Source organism: Perna viridis, chromosome 14 (assembly GCF_037379345.1).
Source record: "Perna viridis isolate PV_CMFRI_1.1 ecotype Kerala chromosome 14, ASM3737934v1, whole genome shotgun sequence".
NCBI classification, from domain to species: Eukaryota; Metazoa; Mollusca; class Bivalvia; order Mytilida; family Mytilidae; genus Perna; species Perna viridis.
In genome coordinates this window covers 23,041,050-23,061,120 of record NC_142458.1, presented here as the reverse complement: position 1 = coordinate 23,061,120, position 20,071 = coordinate 23,041,050, and the positions used below count along the sequence as shown (strand labels likewise).

Below are 20,071 nucleotides of genomic sequence, written 5' to 3'. Positions count from 1 at the left end.
CGTTCGCCATGTTTTGTTTTGAACATTTCCCCTTTTTTTCTTTATAGAAATAAATTACTTTAAAAAAAGAGGATTCAAATTTATGAATATATCACTTAAAAGTAGGTTTACATCGGAGATACAATACTATAAGGAAGGCGTTGGCATTCAGTGCGAGCAAAGTCCGAACCATAAAGTACTATAGGTTCTCTTTCTGTTTCAATAACTGTAATGGTAATGCCATTTATCATTTATGCCGAGTTTAATTACGATAATTTCATCGGTGGGAACTGGCATAAGACTTTCCAAGTATTTGTAAAATTACCGTTAGACCAATTCCAGGTTTGAGATAGAATGCAGGGTTTTGAAGTTATGATATTGACACATTTTTTTAGTTATGATATTGACACATTTCTTGAAAAAAAAAATAGATAAATTATTAAGACTTATTGTTTCTATTAAATATTTTTACTTTATTCTGTTTGATATAAAAAAAAAACAAAAGAAAATTACATGGTAGAAAAGTACAAGATCTTTTTCAAAGCTACATGTAACATTACATGTAATAAAAAGATTCTATACTTATTGTTTAGTGTACATAAAATATTAAGGTGTTGATATTTATCTTTAAATGTAAACATTCTTAATTTTTGTTAAAGTACATGTAAACTAAACATGATTTTTTTTATATCATCTATATACAAATACTCTGGAAATGGAGGTACATATGTAAATGTAAGTCCTTTATAAGACCCGTTTCTCTGTAGGTGAGACAAAGCTGGGCGCATAAATTTATATAATATACATGTATCTACAACTGGCAACAACAAAAATACGCTTAACGGTGAGAAAGCTTTTTTAAGCCACCGCATACACTTGATACAATTAATTATCATGGGTAATTCTGTTTATAACGGTAATATATTGCCATACACAACATGAAGGCTATTTGAAAAATATAAATAACAAAATATGAAGCATGAAATTAAAGTGTGATTGATTTGTATTATCGTCAAAACTACTAATTTTGAAGCTTATAGTTCAATTTTTATGGTTTTTATACAATCTAAATAATTGAGGTCGTATGGTTTGCGCTGTCGCCTTCCTTAGAAGCTTTGATCTTTAAAAAAGATTACAACAAGTATAAAAAATAAACGAACAAAAAAGTTGGTATTGATTTTTGGGTTATGGTCCCAACCGTTTTAGAATTAGGCACCAAAACAAACATCAAGGAACAAAGGCCAGAAAGGCAAGAAGTTTCCAGCTGATCGGACAATAACTTTCTACTATAAATGCATGGAGATTGTGCCAACAATGTGTGATGCAACCAAAAGAAAATTTATTTTTGAGGTTGTGACTTGGCCCAATAAATAATAATAGGCTTAAATCGACCAGAATATGCCTTTTCCTTGTATCTGTAATTTAGCGTGATTTAAATGTATAAAATATTTAAATCTATAAAATCGATCCACAATGTGCCATATCTCCAAAGGAAGTTGGGGGTTGATTATTGGGGTTTGCGTCTGGAGTCATTTACAAGGAATAGATGGTGAAAAAAATAAGATTAACAACAAATCAGAAACTTTTCAATACGGTTTCCGTATCAAAAGTCCCTTTCGTGGGTCATATATCAATAACATTGTCATACCAAATACTTGTAATGAGGAAGTAGTCTATATGTAGAGACATTCATATAAATTTTAGACTTGTCCAATTATTATTTTACGCGGATGCAAGTGAATTAAAAAAAGTATAATGTTTGAGTGGATGAAATTTAGAGGGTACTTCACCTATTAAAAATAGTTATAAAATCGTCCATAAACTTGACTTTTTTAAACTTTTATATCGAAGTACATTGTATTTTATTATTGTGAATCCATCGCTTGCGTTGGTTTAACTTTTGGAACTTGTATATTATAGGCTCTACAATAGGTGAGTTTATATTAAAATGCAGCAAAAACTTTTTGTGATTTTTTTCTTCTTAGTTGAATACATACAATGGCATTCTCATCCTGGTTGGGTTGTTCTCTCTTTGAAATATTCACCGATTATCTTTATATTGTTCTTCTGATGGTTTACACTTTCTCAAGGTTTTAGTAGTTTGTAAAATAACGAATGTCAGAACCATATATAAAAGGCACTAAAAAGGTAGGGTGTTTCGCTACGATTCACCATATAAAACAAATTTCAAGTTTTTGTTGATAAGAATAAAAGTATAGTATTTCGAATAGCTCTGCAAGTTTACGAATACGAGTACTTTGTTCTTTATTTAGATTTGGCACAAATAATACCAGACAACATATACTCTGCCATGGTAAAACATTTTGTGGATGTCTTATCAGCTGTTAATGGATAATTATGTACTAGATGAAAACATATTTTTATATCATTAATATGCTCATATATGACTCAATATATTTCCTTCCATAGTTCGTGGTGTTCCTTTATACAGGAGAAAACATATCAATTAGATATAATCACAACCGGTTAAATTATGTAAAAATAATTGGTTAATTCCTGATGTCTCTGTAAATGACTTGGCAATTTTCCAGAATTATATTGCAATTGATACAGTTTCATGATTTTTTCTAGTTACCGAACTGTATTTCATCTACACACGGAAGCGCATTAGGATCATTCCTTTTATTTTTTTCTTCAAATAGTCAACTTTTATCTTGAATTTCCAATTTAAATCTTGGCATTACCTGAATTAACTTTAATCTTGAAATTATTAACTTCAATCATGGAATTATCAACATTAATCTTGGAATTTCCATTGAGTGTCAGGCCAATGAGTGTCGGACTTATAAGTGTCGGACTATCGATGTTATCCATTACATCATCAAACCGGAAAAAAAAATCAAACTCGTCATGATAAAACTGTATATCACTTCAATATCTCTTTACAAAAACAAGCGCGGAAAAGTCAAGAACAACCCTTTTTTATCGTATGACAATTACAACGAATCACTTACATATTTAATACGCCATCTCTGAGAAATTCCCATATATTTTCTTAAAAAGCTTTTAAAATGCATCATGCATTATGAAAATGTATTGAATAATATGTAAATGCATTGAAGCAGATGTAGCAGAGCTCATGTATTAGGGATAGGGAGTCCACCTGGCAACTTCACACCCAAACAGGTCTTATACATGTACAATTCGCCTGATTAACGTAAGTACATAGCTTCAGTGTGTAACTATCTCGGTTTCATTTTTAAAATTTAACGCGAATGGATATGGTTGATATTTCAACCCAGCCAGGATGAAAACGTCAGCTCAATGCAACATGCCACCTTCCTGAAATGTTTTAGTTTGTTTCACAGATTACCCACTGGTTAATACACCACGACTTATTATTATATCAATAACAAATGAAATTGTATACTAATTTTGTGTAATTTTCTTAATCGAACCTCGCCTTTTACAAATATCTGGAATCTACAAGACTTATAAAAAATGTATCCTACATATCAATACCTGAACAATCTCATCCGGGCCATTCTGATGTATTTCTGCCTTGTTTTTTTTTCAATTGTACTTACTGCTGAATTGTTCTATTTGATCTCAGACTACTGTCGTGATAGTGAAAAATATCGGTAATTTCTATAGGTATCCTTACGTAAATTTAACTGTAATATCGACGATAAGAACACTCAGAACAACACACAACGCTCCAATCACCAAACGGCGGTACAGTCACGAAGTCAGTAAGTCTTTGGAAGGAAGACGGATCGCTGTACTGTAGTTTGATATCGCCTCGCTGTGGTATTTTCTGTTTTTATTTCAAAACTTCAGTTATTCGGTATATATATGTATCCATATATATGTGTCAGGTGCGCATCCAGGGACAGGCGTGACAGGCGTACAAGTCCCGAAAATTTAAAAAAACAATTGCATAAACACAAATTTTACATGTACTTCCAAACTCCTTTTACGCCCAATCTAACTTTCCAGCCTCGACCGCCCCAGCAACTCATATGGTTGACGCATATGTATACTATACCCATGTAGCCCACAGTGAGCCCTTAATTAGCAAAAAAATATGTTCTATGCTCTATACGAACATCGATATGCATAAAATTACTATTCGCCAATAGTTGAAATGAGTAGTCAAAAAAAACAAATGTCAGTATCAACGCCAAAAATGGGAATGCTAAAAACAACCACAATGGTCTTCTGATTAGGGAAATCCAACAGAATAATGAATTGTCTTTTCGTAAAGCTAAAAATTCAGGAAATAAAAGGATAAAGAGATGGGATGATAACAAGGAACAAACTTTTATTGAAGAAATAGATTTGAATATTTTGGCAACCTTAGAAAATGACCTAGATAGAGTAGACCCTAATACTATCTCTAAAGACGACATTAATAATATTGTCGAAAAAGTTAACAAAATTATTTTGGAATCGGCAGAAAATGTGATGGGCACTTATACACCAAATACAAGCAACAGAGGTAAAGTGACAAAAGAAAATAAACCATGGTTCGATAAATACTGTTGGGAAAAACGTAAGTGCTTCAGGATCGCTAAAAGAAGATATAAAACTTGTAAGACTGATGCTAAACTCCAAAACATGCGCAAAGCAGAAAAAAATTATAAGCATCAGATGAATATTTCATTTAAAGCTTACAGATAAGAATTTAGAAAAAAATGATGAAGAATATGAAGAATAGCGATCCTAAAACATTTTGGAATATCTTGAATGATAAAAACGGAAAATGTGAACAACTTTCTGGTATATCTGCAGAATCCCTTTTCGATTTTTTCTCAGATTTAAATTCTGCACCAGCAGACGTAGATAATATCCCTATGGCAACCAGAGGCAGAAGAATTAAATGAGCAGTTAAATTCTAGAATAAGCGAGAGCGAAATTTTAAAATGAATTATTGCGCAAAAGAGTCGCCTTTTTGGCGCAGAAAGATACACCCTAAATTTTACACCTCGTAACCGGTTGGTATAATCAAAATAAAATCTCTGTTCTCGGGATTTGATTGGCTAAGATATTTTTCATGGACGCCATCACGAATTACAATGATGATCTGGGATATTTTAAATCTTTAATACAAAATTCAGTCTTACATGTACCTTGAATACGCTTTTTAATTATACATACATGCGCCCTAAAGAAAAGTTTAAAATTGGCTTGATTTATACCGTCAAGCGGACTGTGTGCAAATCTGAGACTCAAAAGCCAATTTACTTCTTTTTGTTTTGAAAAAATAGGAGAAAAAGAAACAAAGTGATGAGATTTCTCACATCACGAGAAAGGGTCATAATATTTTGTTGTTGTTATTCATTACAATAACAAGAGAGACAACTCTGATCGACAACTTCGTTTTCTTTTGTTTCGTTTTTCTTCTTCAAAGAATACATACATGTACATGATGTACATCATTTTAATAATGCGAAAATTGATTTCTGAAAAATATAAACTTACAGATATAACTTAAAAGTAAACCGACGACCGGTCCTTCCTATTCCACCAATATATTGTGTAGGACTATGAAAATCCCCCATGGATGAATAATCACTTTCGAAACATATGAAATTTGCACACTACAATACTTTAATCTATAGTTTTTATCAGCGAGGATTTTCACAGTGTCTAATAAACATGTATAAAATACGAATATCGTGCACATTTTTACAACTGGAATTTCAGAATATGTAGTAATTAGCATTTACTGTTACAGGTACATTCATTAATTTTTTGTAGTTGGAAGAAAACATTGCAGACGCATGTACTTAGACCGGTTGCAAAGTTAAGATTGTCGCTTAGGTACAGCAAACTCTTGTCTATGACAGAATTCCTAGATAAATATAGAATAATTTAAAACAAAATATAGAATTGATATTCTTAAATCGATCACGTCGAAGGAAATCTAATTAATAATCAACCTGTTGATAATATAAATGAATAAAAAAAATGAATGTATTTTAGAAATTTGAGGAACATTAAACATTGCGACGGTTACCTAGTAGTGGGTGGGTATAAACATTTACGTGTACATTTCCATGACGTGTTGGTGACATTCAGTAATGTTATGGTGTGTAAACAAATGCCTCTTACGATAAATAAAATGTACGTCACTGTGTGGTATATAATTATGATGCACCTTTCATAATCAACATTTCGTCATTCATGTTCTTACGTATAATATATTAACTATTCGGACTTACCTGTGAGTATAAATTATACTTTTTAAACAATTACTTCGAATAAATTGGTAAATCATGACTTTTAATAATTAAAAGTACCATTCTGTATAAGAATCAGGCAATGGGTGGCACATATTTATTATCAAATTGGTCTTTTTCTCTCATATTGTTACGTGTAAACAAATACCTTTACCTCGAACTAGTATATTTAAAATTCACGTCACACTGTTTAGTATATAAATAAACTATGACGCACTTTAAATAACAAACATTTCATCATTCGTATTTTTACGTGTACATAATACTAAAATAACTTTGAATAAATTGAGAAATCCTGACTATAATAACTAAGTACCATTCTGTGGAAGAATCAGTCGAAGAATTGGCAATAATAAAAAATGTGTCTATTGAAAAATAACATAAATTTTCCATGTGCATATTGTTTATTGCGCGAAGTTGAATACACAAAATATACGCATGGAAAATTTATGTTATTTTTTAGAAGACATAAAGTTTAAAAAATTCAAGATAATAAGTTATAAGTTGAATATGCGCGACAATAAGTTGAAAATTCAATTAGTAAAGATAAAAAACTTGTCTATTCATGATATCTACTTGAAAATTCAAGATTATCATAACAACTTGAAAATTCAAGATAGTATGTTAAGGGCTACGTCGTGCGCAGCATAATACGACTAAAGTTATAAGAATTTCGGACAGAATTCTCCAATAGAGCCTTGAATGCTAAACTGTACAATGAAATGCGAACTTGATTCCGACAGCGTATGAAAATAATTAATGAACAATTGGTTCTTTTTTTATCTTTTAACAGTAAGAAGAGACCACATAGAACACATGAATACAACGACTTTATAAGTGAAAGATGTGTCCATTTGAAAAAAGCAAAAATGTCACAGATTGTCACCATTATAATCGGAAAAGACTCATGACCTGGCCTTCGAATACCGCTGATTGTAAAAAAATAGCTTTGTCACAGGAAATAGAAAGTTTAAGATATGCTGCTAAGAAACTGAAGCAAAAAGTTGCAAGTCTAACACCAACAGAAAAAAACAAAAACACTAGTATTCCACAAGACAATATTAAGGGAAATGCCAAAAGTACGATGAGCTGTAAAATGCATGTTTTTATTTCGGAACTACGAGAAATCAAGTCAATACTCGAAGAAAGTAATGAAATAGTAGATAAAAACATCAAACGAGGAAAAGTGATAACTTCGATTGTTAGGGATTACTTTGAAAAACCAAGTGCGTCTTTAAATGCAAACGAAAACGCTAAAACCAAGATTGGAACTATGACTAAAAGCAAGTTCGGTTCAATATTCCTTGATTATATGTTTGTATTGCAAACTTTACCAAACATTGCTTTTAATGTTATGCCTGTTTCCCTAACATCATACTTTGAAAGTCTTTCTTCCGGGAGCACCATTGGGATAAGTGAATCGATGTCAAATAACTTGTTACGTCTTTCGTCATTTAGCACGTTTCCGCGTCGTGTAAATATATTTTTTACTCGTTTTACATCAGCAGGTTTTTATTTTACTGGACAATCTGATACTGTTAAGTGTTATGCGTGTGGAGTTAGTCGTAGTAATTGGACCTCAGGCGATGATCCCCTCAAAATTCATAAGCAATTAAGCCCAAACTGTCCCTATTTACAAAAGGTTCCTCCTCAAAATATTACTCAAAATACAGCGTCAACTGTCGAAAGAAACGGGGCCTATTGGTGTTCTTCTGAACAAAATTCTATAGAAAATTGTACTCAACTTGAGAAAGCAAGGAATGAGACAAGTAATTCAACTGCATTAGCCAGAAATAATGGATACCACGAGTACAACAAAAGAAGTGAATTTCACCGTACTTCAAATATCAGTGGGAATGAACTACATGTAACGCAGACAAATCAATCTATGGCTGCTTCAAATATCTGCAAGCCCGAAGATCTAGAAGACGTACACAATTTAGGTGTCAATTTAGAGAAACCAAAATATCCAAACTATGCTCCAATTCAGGTGCGAATCAGTTCCTACCAAAACTGGCCTGGTTATTTAGACCAGACTCCGAAAATGATGGCTACAGCTGGTTTCCTTTACGCTGGATATAATGATTACACCAGATGTTTCTTTTGTGGTGGAGGTCTTCGGAACTGGGAGGCTGGAGATGATCCATGGGTAGAACACGCCCGATGGTTTCCGAAATGTGCATATCTACTTCAAAATAAGGGTTCAAAATTTATCAGAGTTGTGCAAGAAAAACACCAACAAGTAATGGTAGGTATTATCGATGAAAGTACATACATGTACATGTTTATCTTATACATGCATATACATGTACGAATATTATAATCCGTAAAACTTAATTTCCTGTAATTGTCGGTAGGAAACACGAAAATCCTTATACTATAGTTTTCATTTTGAACCACACTCCCATGAGGCTTTATAGTAAATACCATCATTTGCCATTTCCTTTTTTTTTGCCAAAATTTTATTTCAGTTCATTTTTAAACACTTAAAGGTATTTTCAGATCACAAGTATTGCTTTAATTCCTGACTTATTGGTTTCCTTTTTCTTTCAGGCTAAACATCAGAATACAGAAAACACAGAATACAATTTATCAACGCAAAACTCGATTAAAACCAACCAGAAGCAAAATATGACAAACGGTGCGAGCAGCCATCCTAGCGGTCAGAATCCATTGGAAACAGTTGCTGCTAGATCCGTACTTGAGATGGGATACACTAACGATCTAGTTCTACAGGCCATGGCAAAACTCAAAACTACCAAAAAAGGTAAGTTCCATTGCAGCAATATATCTGTTACATGTTAACTGATAAATGGAAAATATGCCATTCCTCTATTATCAACTTTCTTAAAATGAGTCTAGGTAAAATTTGTAGATACTATACAGATACAGTTAGATGGTGCTGGTAATATGAGTCAAAATCCAATCCCCACAAATCAAAAATACCAAACTTTATATGTGTTATAATATATAACATGTAGATATTGTATGTACATGTATACATGGATAAGTATCTGTTAGCCCGTTTGTTCCTTTAATATTGTACGAATGATTGTTTAAACTTATCACAATTTTCTTTTTTATCTTTTTTTTTCAAATACATTCAATCTAATTTCTAAATGCATCGTGCATGTACCTTAAAGTTTTATACGTCACTGTACTCTTACATGTGCATTTACATAAAACTGGACTTTTGGTATTTGATAGATACGACGATATCGGCAACCGATATTATGGCGGTTTTATTAGAAGAGAATCTTGAAGGGAGCAATTTATCAACTTACTCCAGCTTTACCACACTAGGACTAGCTTTAGAGAGAAACTCTGCTACCCAATCTACCTCAGACAAAAATACACTAGAATCAACAAATGCGATAAAAAGTGAAATTTCAGCTAGGGAAAACCAGAAAAGATCTTCATTACAACTGCCTTCAAGTCAGGGAGCTTTCGGTGAAACTTCACATAGTAATGAATTGTCGTCTGCTTTGGATGGTAAGCTACATATATGATTTTACTGTTTTTATTGTACCGATCATTCATATTCGCCTCATTCGATTGTTTGTATTGACTCTCAATGTAAGTCATGACACAAGTTAGCAAAATTAAGGGAATACATGTATCTTGCTTGCTTAATTGGTCACATAGAGTAAAGATTGTACATGTAAGCCTAAACATAGTCCCTTGACAAACGGTACATGTATTGAATTTAAAATGAAGACGTGTGCATACATATTTCGGTTCATTCCTCAACAATTACAGTTACTCTTTTCATTAACATGTAAACACTTGTTTTCTTAAATCATTTCATAAATATACGTTTTTGTACATGTGTGCTTGTTCATTATCGACCTTTGCTACAGCGCTAAAAAAAAATGAATCTTTTTCGAAATGATCATAATCAGACGACGCGGACCGAAGGGTGCAATCTCCTTCGCAGACCTGTAACCGTTTTTTGCCTAACTAAATGTATTTTTCACTCCGCTAGCTTATAGGCTTTGCTACACAGGATGTGGAAAAAACCTTTACAGGGCATGAGCACTACTCATTTCAAATCTGCAAAGCTGTTTCTGGTGTACAAATGTACTATACTAATTTGCATAAAGGCGTTGGTATTAACACTGAGTGTGACAGAGGTGTAAAGCTTTGAACTAATGAGCCCCGTGCAGGTCCGGGTGTCAAAAGAGCAGGCCTGCAGCAGCGCTTAGCTTGTCGTAAAAGGCGACTAAATAGTGCTGAGGAACTTAGCCGGGCGCTAGGCGCTCTGCCCACATAGCAACTGGGATGTGTGCTCCAGTTGGTGGAATGGGGTACCCCTGGCGTGTTACATGCTGGGGTTGTCAGGCTATAATACGGAAAACCTGACCGCAAACCATAGTGGTATACCGTGTTGAAATCGCGTTAAACCCCAACAATCAATCAATCAATCAATTGAACTAACGAATTTACAGCACCTATAAGCAGGGTATTATGAGATGTGATGAATTATTGGCTGTTTCTAATCAATGCTATTATAGGTACATGTATATTGACGCTCATTTTCTTTTTATCTTGCAGACACTGAACAGCTATTAGAAGAAAACCGACAGCTTCGTGATCAACGTTTATGTAAGGTATGTCTTGATTTAGAAGCAAGCATAGCCTTTCTTCCGTGCGGACATCTTGTATGTTGCACAGATTGTGCTCCGGCCATGCGCAAATGTCCGATTTGTCGTGCACGGGTGACAGGTACCGTAAAAACGTTTCTAATCTAAAGTATTTGCAGAACGACGGTTGATAGACCCGTGTATCGCCATCATGAACTCAGCCTCATTTTTGTTATCGACTCAGAGCTCAAGCAACATATTTTTCATGCACATGTGTTGGGAAATACCGAACTGCCCTTTTCCCCATTGCCTGTAAAGATGGATGTCCCACAGACAGGCGTACATAATCATCAATCAGCACAATAAAAAGGTTATATCCAAAGTGTAATGGAGCATACCAGTTAAAGTTACAACGGTTAATAATATGCGATCAAACTGATAGATGAACATCATGATTAGTGAAGGTTTAAACTACACGCTATTGACAAATGGACAAGTAGTGTTTAGTAGCGTTCTACTTCAACCGGAAATGTTGAAAGTATGCAGTTGAAAGATACGCGAAACTATATGTATATTGTGCATGAAGGAGCCTCAAATTTGTTGATCTTGAATATATACCCCTTTTTTAGATTCTTGATCCGCCCTGCTTTTACTTATTGGAGATAAACGGGTTTTCATATGTAAAACTACATCATTTCGTAATCTGTTTTATTTAGGAAAAAAACTTCTAATTTCGGTTAAACGGGTTTTCTTGCTGTTTATTAAGAAGTTTACATTTTACAGATACTATTTTGTATCTGTTTATTTAGAAGTTTATATTTTACTTGTTATTTACATGTATACATGTGTATATTGCAGATTTTAGGGCTTTTGAATATATAAAACACGTTGAGTTTTATATCGTACATGTACAGTACGGGGCCGGTGATTTGTGCTGCTGTGAGGGTTGATGAAATGGATATATAGTATCTATATAAGCCCTATGCAATGAACTTTACTTCAAACTTCTCTTTTGAACTGTCATAATTTGTCTCAAAGACAATCTTTGACAGCGGTTCAAATTGTTTCCAAACTTGAAATCAATGATCCACTTGAAGAAAATCAAACTTTAAAATCCCCCAATATAGTGTCAGTAAGAAAGATTGAAAGTCCGGGACCCAAGTATATGAAATGTCAAAGATCCACATTTTAAATCCCCGTTAGAAGTTTGATAACTGTTATAGCATCATACGATTCTATGTCAGAATGATTTAAGACAATTTCAGAATAATTCTGACCACTGACAATGACTGACAGAAGAGTAAAGAGGTTAGGACTGATCCACACGGTTCATCCTTGTTTAATTTTCACAAACACATTGATAAAACATGTTTACCTTAATTTACACAGAGATGTAAAGCTTTCACATGGTGAACATATGGTCATGCTCCATTATACATGTAATGAAACAATATTCTTTTTTTGGAGGGGAGTTTTCCGTTCCATTCACGTTCTACATGCATGCTTGAATTTTCTTTTATATATATACATGTACAATGTACATTTTTCGCCACAAGATGCGCATGTACGTATATGCCTTGACCATGTTGCCTGACTTCTGTTTATATTTTGACCATTTCTTGTCCTTTAATAATGTAAACAAATGTAGAAAATAAAAAAAAAGAATGTACTATAATACATGTAGCTAACAAAGATAGTACGATGATACATGTATCCACTCGTTTATGAAAATGATGTGAAATAAATCATTGTTATAGAAAGGTGGTAATTTTAAGGATTCGTTTTTAGTAACCAAATTTCAGAATTTCAAGGTTTATGAATTGTTACTTATGCAATTATAAATAATGGTTTGTTTGCATATTTTTGTTCTTGTTGGTATTCAGTTTTTATTGTTACATTTTCAGGACATATATTATATTCTATTATGTAAGGATCAGTCGTTTGTGTTTATATATATAAGTCTGGTTGTTACTTTGATTTTACACTTGTTAAAGTTATCTGTTGTTAATCCAAACGCAATACGTGAAACAGTGCCAATTGATATCAATTGTTGTTTTCAATTTCGTTTGATTATATTTCTTGAATATACATATTGCATAAATAAAAAAAAATATAGTAAAAAACTAAACTGATTTTGTTTTGTTATCATTAAATGAGCTTTTCAAATTACTGGCTTAAGCACTACTATAACTATGGTATTCATTTGCCCAGAGTGCAATACATGTACCACAGGATAATACCAGGGACATAACACACGTACCACATGATAATACCACAGTTGTTACACATGTACCACAGGTAAAACCAGGTACATTAAACACGTACCACATGGTAATACCAGGGACATTACGCACGTATCACATGGTAATACCAGGGACACTACGCACGTACCACATAATAATAACAGGGACATTACGCACGTACCGCATGATAATACCAGAGACATTACGCATGTACCACATACTAATAACACGGACATTACGCACGTACCACATGATAATACCAGGGACATTTCGCATGTACCACATGATAATACCAGAGACATTACATACGTAACACGTGATAATACCCGGCAGATGGCAAGATTGGTAAATTGGTTGACTTTGGGAAACGATACAGGTATAAGTATTGCCTTCACAGTTGGCAATGCCATGGCCTGTGGCTCGATGTATTACAAGCGTTTCATGCAATATAACTGAAGACAAAGCATATTGGTCCTGGGTGGATCCAGAGGTTTAAAAAAAGACTTCGAGAAAAAAGTGGGCGCGAAGTTTATTATTTGCAAATTTTGTTTAAATTACCCCAAATTAACACAAAGAGGTTTCAACGCCCGGACTTCCCGTTTCTCTGTGATCCGAAATTGGGTCCACCAGAACTGAAATCTTACAACACAATTAACTCATCTACAAAGGCAACTTAATCATCGTTACAAACAGATAAAGAAAGTTGAATTTCAAGATTACTAATATTTCAGAAATAAATCACGGAAACTCCATTTTATCATTGTCTTACTGGCTGGCCAATTATGTTACATTGTTTTACCCCCGAGCGATGGCGAGGGATTAAAACAAAAACGAAATAAATGGCCAGCTCGTTCGAAACAATGATAAAATGAAGTTTCCTTGATTTATTTGAATTATGATAAGACAAGTTTCTTTATATTGTTTATGCAGCCCATGTGTTGCAAGAAATGTTGGTAATGTGTTTATCACTTTTTTAACATGGCTGTGGTCTAAAGAGCTTTCAAGCACGTCTTATTAAAATTATTGAGTGTGTTACATGACTATAATTCATTAGTATGTAAATATAATATAGCTAAGAGAGTGTTAGAGCAGTTTGTTATCCCGAAAAAATCGTTGTCATCCCGAGGCTAGTCGAGGGGGTCAATGTATTTTCAAGGGGTAACAAACTCTCTATCTCCCTCTAAGTTATATATTATTCATTTTATTATCCTGAATGTTCCATTGTCATTCTTTTTCAAAGTAATGAAAACCAGTTTCGTATGCTTGTATATATATATATTCATTTTCGTCCAGTCCGGGTGTCAAAAGAATAGGCCTGTAGCAGCGCTAAACTTGTCGTAAAAGGCGACTAAATATTGCTCAGAAACCTAGCCGGGACAAGGCGCTCTGCCCACAGAGCAACTGGGTTGTGTCCCCAAGGTGGTGGAATGGGGTACCCCTGGCGTGTTACATGCTGGGTTGTCAGGCTATAATAAGGAAAACCTGACGGCAAACCATAGTGGTGCACCGTGTTAGGAAAGATGCCACGTGGCTCGCACGTTAAAAAACCCTGCGTTGGTATTCGAAATGAGTAGGAATCTTTGCGCTTCGCCACAGGAGGCTTAAATTGCTCGACCCTACCCATCCCTCCCTTTTATCTTGCGTTAATCAAAATTTTTCGACCCCATTATCCTTTTGTTCCATCCTTTTTTTCCATTTCATCATCATCATTTCATGTTCATTGCCTGAATATAGCTGAAATATTGTTGCTCGGGAGTTAAACCCCAATAATCAATCAATCATTCATTTTAATTGTTTTATTTCATTCAAGTTTGCATTCATTGGAAACAGTAAACGTCAACTGTGGATCACACCCCCTTCTGTGACCTTAATTCAATGTATCGGCAATGGATCGACCTTTTCCCTGCTCTCGAACAGAAGATGATTTTGTGTGGTGTTTTTTGTTTGTTTGTTTGTTTGTTTGTTTGTTTGTTTTGTTTGTTTGTTTGTTTGTTGTTTTTTGTGTTTTTGTTTTTTTTTTATCTGTAATACAGTTATTTAATCAAACTGTTACTGTAAGTCTTTGCGAGGCAGAATTAACAACAACAACAAAAACAAAAACAAAAAAGGTCAAGAATGCCATGTATATACATTTTTCAATACAATTAGAAATGTTTGGTTAAAAAATCGTAGTAAATTTGGCATTATAACTTTAAAAAAATCTTTGAACGTCTACTGAATTACGTTTATTAATCGACATTACATCAGGTAGCGATTGAACTTGTACCTAATTTTTACCGGAACCTGTTTAGTTTTTCGCAAGAGAGTAAATTAGACAAAAAAAACTATCGCCTTCTGAGACACGTGATAGAGCAGAATATTAACCTCGTATTGTACATGTATCAATCAGAATTCAGTAAATTGACATGAAGTATAATAAATGAATGCAATCATGTATCTTATACTTATTTCAGTTTCGATTTGTAGCTACGTATTTAGCTTCAATTACGTTTTTTTTAAGCGGATCGTTGTATACGTACGGGCTTAATATTGTATCGTTACAGGTACAATAAAGAATCATGTATACATGTATGTATTACTCGGTTTGATTCCTTACAACAAAAATTCTCCACCTTTCACATTGAGCATATGAACTTTATTCTCACTACCGTACATTTGAAGGACTTTTGGTATAGTTTTTCAATATAGTCCACGCATACGAAGTTTGTCCGATATGTAAGTTTTATCCTGTTTGTCCGTCCGAATTATTTTCTAAGCTATTCATCATTGTCATGAAACTTTGTGAGACGTAAATAAATATAACCACATCGTGATGTCTGTACTGTCAGTAGTTTATGTTTGGACATCAATTGTAGAAATTGCAGTTGTTGAATTTACTAATATGCATTTTTCAGTAGTCTTGTGTCTTGTCCGCAACTCCCCCTTAACGACTTGCGGGATTGTTATGGAACTTCATCGGGTATTTTTACCTTATTTGGATGTGCATATTGTAAGAATTTATGTTTGAACAAAAATTGTAGAAACGATTACCGTTGGAACTTACGTGTATAGGAATTTATCAGTAAAACTTGGACTGATGCGTTATCCAAAGCTCCTCCTGAACGAACTGCAGGATTATTAAGAAACTCAATGGAGTGTTAGATTACCATTTGGAGATATTATGCATATTCGGCAGGAATTAAAGTCAACAGGCTGCTGCAGAGATCCCGTTAGGGGCAGTTTCTAGTTTTTTTTATCAATCTTATTTTGCAAGTATCACCATTCTTTGAATAATGAACAACTCACGACCTCTTTCCAAACGTAGACTGTTCGCACATACGTAGATGAACCACAGATAGTTGCAGTTTTAAAGCACTATATTCCCTAGAACGTGAAACCATACAACTCATATGACGAAAGTATGCACATGCAGCATACTCTTCATTCGATATCAATACAGGAATACAAGTCGTTCAACTTTAAGAAATGCGCGGTTGCAAAGATATATGTCTTTCTCAGGAATATAAATTTAAGATTTAAAATTTAAACAAAATTAGTACGCATAGACATTTAATAAAGAAATCTTTATTTCAATACTAACTTTGTCGCAACATCTAATTGATCCCATGCATATATATTTTGTTTTTATGGCGATCATTTGCAGGTGTGTTTTTTAATTGTTCTGGCTAAACGATACGACCTTTAAAAATTGTCCTATTTGAACAGTATTTATACTGAATTACTAACGAAACGCATTGCCTTCTTCTCCTTTAGTTTCTCCCTCCTCCATGAATTAACACTACATATTTGTTCGAATTGTCGTAGTTTGAAATAATACAGTGTATTAGCCGATCGGCGAATGTTGCTAGAAAAGCAAAGGCACCATTCTATCCTCCCAAGTTTTTTGTTTGTATTCTTTTAGTTAGTTTTTGTTATGTATGACATTTTTTCTTTGTTTGTTTTTGTCCCTGGATTATGAATGCACGTTTCGTTTTAATGATCGTGTCCTTATATTTACTAAATTAAAAAAATATATGTTATTGAAAGAGATATATGGTACATGTATGGTTGTAAGGCAACTATTTTCCTCTTTTTTTTTGTTATTAAACAAAGGCAGATTTTACAGTTTTGTAAAGAACGTAGCATTGAAGTTCTTCCCTGTATTCATGGTATGATTGACTGAGGCCGTCATTTACTACCCTACCGAACGGACGGTCCAATTTTGGCAGGATTTACATTAATATTAATTTTATATTTATATTATTTAAGTAGATGTCTTTGTGAGAATCATGCAAAATCTGAAAAATGTGATACACCCCCAAAAAGGGTACATATTTTATTTTTGTAATTAAGTTGTTTTATGGGTCTGTATTGTGAATTGTGTAATAATTTATTCATATCTGCCTGCTTTTTATCAACATTAAAAATCCAATTGATTCTATTGTATTTGAGTGTCATTTACAGAGTTATTACCCTTAATTTTGAAATCTACAGTGCATTCTATATAATTTTTATCTCCTATGAAAAATCACATGTTACTTTCTGTTTACTATGAAATTTTAAACAAAATATCAAAAAAAAATATGTAGGCTTTCCAACCATGAATCATATTTTGCATGCTTCTTAGCTGGAGTGCCACTTAAAAACAATAAAAAAATAAATGAAGAAAATGAATAGAAAAAGAAAAGAATTAAATATGAGTAATGAGACAACGGTAATTGAAAACTGTAATTTAGAGAGAAATATGGAAAAGGAAAAAAAATATATAAAAACAGATAAGAGAAAAGATAATTAATAATGACATGCCTAATTGTGAATGTATATTTTGCATCAATATACATACATGCAGTGTAATGTTCTCAATTATAATTTTGATATTTTTCCCTTGTCCCAATAGGTATTGTTTAGTTATATTTTCATTGGTTATATCTAACATTTGATATATTTAGATGTTCTAATAATTAACCTATTCCTATGTCCTATTTCATGACCCTAGGGTACGCTTGATTTCTATTTTGGATATTGTACTTTTACTTTCATTTTTGAGTCATTTCCTGTTTCCGGGTTTGAGATTACATGTGAACCACATAAGTCAGAGCATTGAACCAATGCGTTTTCCATCGAGATTTTTTGAGTCAATCTTTTCATGACAGACCACTATGTAAGTCTTATTATTATCTTTAATGCTTACATTTTATAGTTGCATACATATTTTTGATGGGAAAAGAGAAATTAATGATATTTTTTACACAATTGGCACACATGTTGTTTTCTTACATTTTGCCTAGATAAGCCATGCCTTTATAGTTTATGATAGGTATTTTGAGTTGTTTTCATTCCACTTGCAGTATTAATGATATTGTGACGTATGATATATCATAATTATTTATGCATCCCACATTCCCTTCACCAGTTTTGAGATATTTTGAGATACTTTGAGGGGGAGACTTTCCTGTTTGAAAAATTGATCTTACCCCTGCATCATAAAGGGAGATAATTCAAGTTTATTTCATAACACTTTTCTTTAAAATATTGTGTGATGTATTATTTGTTATCTGTATTTTGATTCTGATAAATATCTTTGATATTTTGAATGTATGATAATTTTGATTGGACAATTATTTAGGAAAATCCTTTTTTGTATATTTTCAGCTTTTTACCACACACTATGTGCATTCATCAAATAAAAGTGAACTTCAAATGTTTTTTGTTGAGGCCCATAGATGGTTATCTATCTGTCTGTACCTGTCTGGCTACGAGGCGGAATACAGTATGAACATATGTACAAAAACAGTAACTGATGAGCGAACTTGTTCGCTGAGTGTTAAACTACAGCGTATACGCTAATGTATTATGTTGTTTGATTAAACTAATTACCTTTAACCTTCTGAATATGTCTTGAAATTTTTAATTAGTCATGTCATACAGGGTAAAAAACGTTAATTTATTCAAGCCATTCTAAGAAGTTTCCTACCATTATATTTTTATCAAAGTAAATGTGTTATCCCAGTTAGAATTACTTTTGCTGTACAAATTTAATTTTATTGGCCGAGTACTTGAAGACAGCTGTATTTTGGGCTGAGGACAATAGTATAAAAGGTTTAATTGAATTTCGAAGAGTGTTGTTTGTCCTGTAGAGATTTTATTATTTAAGAGGATTTTTGTATCATTTGAATCGTATTGTGTACATGTATGTCTAATCTAGTGAAAGTAACGTATACATGAAACCTTCCTCCGATATAACATGTACATGTGTTTGTAATGCCTTGCATTAGATGTGGGGAAGAAATACCTAAATCTGTTAAGCTCTACTATATACTCTTTTTTTCTTTTTGTTGGGTTTCGGGAATTTTAGGTGAATGTGCGGAAGTGAAAATGTGTTATTTGCCGAATAACTACATGTACATGTATATACACATGATACATGTACATGTAAAATTATTTTCGTCTTTTTCAGAATAAACACAGAATGCAACGTGACAACCAAAAGAAAATAATTGTATTTCGTTTATCAGTTGCTGCCGTCATATTTATGGTAGCCAGTTGTCTCCCTAATGAAGTAGTAGAGAAAGCAGCTAAAGGATCAATCAAACGAGACGGAGGCAAGATATGTTTGTAACAGAGGGTAAAGCACGATACGACCGTTATATTTTACAACGGGTTTAAGTTTATAATCAATAAACTATAAAAATCGGCATTATTAAACGATGAAATTGATGAATTAAACTAAGCTTTTAATTTACACAGATGTGAACTTGCATTTCTGATGTTCTAGTTACTTGTTCTTGATTTCTTATTTGTGTGGTTATTTTACAATTAAGTCATCCCCTTTTAACCTTATGATTATATTATAGTCTTTAATTCTGCAGGATGTGATTCCGATGAGTCTTTTATCTCAGATGTATCTTTATAGTACGATTTTCATTTGCGGTGATTTCAATGGACGAGTTTGAAATCTCCAAGATTTTAATGATTCATTAGACTATTTGCCAAAACCTATTCCTATTGACGAAACAAGAAACGCATTTGGTGACTATTTGCTAGACTTTTTGAAGGACTCTAACTGCTGTATGCTAAACGG

At 33.2% G+C, this 20,071-nt stretch overlaps 1 protein-coding gene across 5 annotated transcripts; it reads left to right on the top strand.

Moving 5' to 3' along the window:
* The first annotated feature begins 611 nt into the window (after positions 1–611).
* Positions 612–18,691, top strand: LOC148598675 (baculoviral IAP repeat-containing protein 7-A-like). 5 transcript variants are annotated; one of them, XM_088562351.1, is made up of 6 exons: positions 612–1,911; positions 3,066–3,157; positions 6,979–8,433; positions 8,739–8,952; positions 9,393–9,677; positions 10,740–18,691. In XM_088562351.1, the coding sequence occupies exons 3-6, from the start codon at positions 7,030–7,032 to the stop codon at positions 10,934–10,936; spliced, it is 2,100 nt and encodes a 699-aa protein (XP_088418477.1). In that variant the 5' UTR covers positions 612–1,911; positions 3,066–3,157; positions 6,979–7,029; the 3' UTR covers positions 10,937–18,691. The 5 variants fall into 5 exon arrangements, with proteins under 5 accessions (XP_088418477.1, XP_088418481.1, XP_088418480.1 ...); XM_088562355.1 differs by lacking the exon at positions 3,066–3,157; XM_088562354.1 differs by lacking the exons at positions 612–1,911; positions 3,066–3,157 and adding an exon at positions 5,599–5,680.
* Positions 18,692–20,071: the final 1,380 nt, after the last annotated feature.

Coding starts and splice junctions, on each gene's coding strand:
- LOC148598675 (XM_088562355.1), top strand. CDS start 7,030: ATGTGTCCATTTGAAAAAAGCAAAAATGTCACAGATTGTCACCATTAT. Junction 8,434..8,738: donor AAAAACACCAACAAGTAATG/GTAGGTATTATC, acceptor TTTTTCTTTCAG/GCTAAACATCAGAATACAGA. Junction 9,678..10,739: donor ATTGTCGTCTGCTTTGGATG/GTAAGCTACATA, acceptor TTTATCTTGCAG/ACACTGAACAGCTATTAGAA.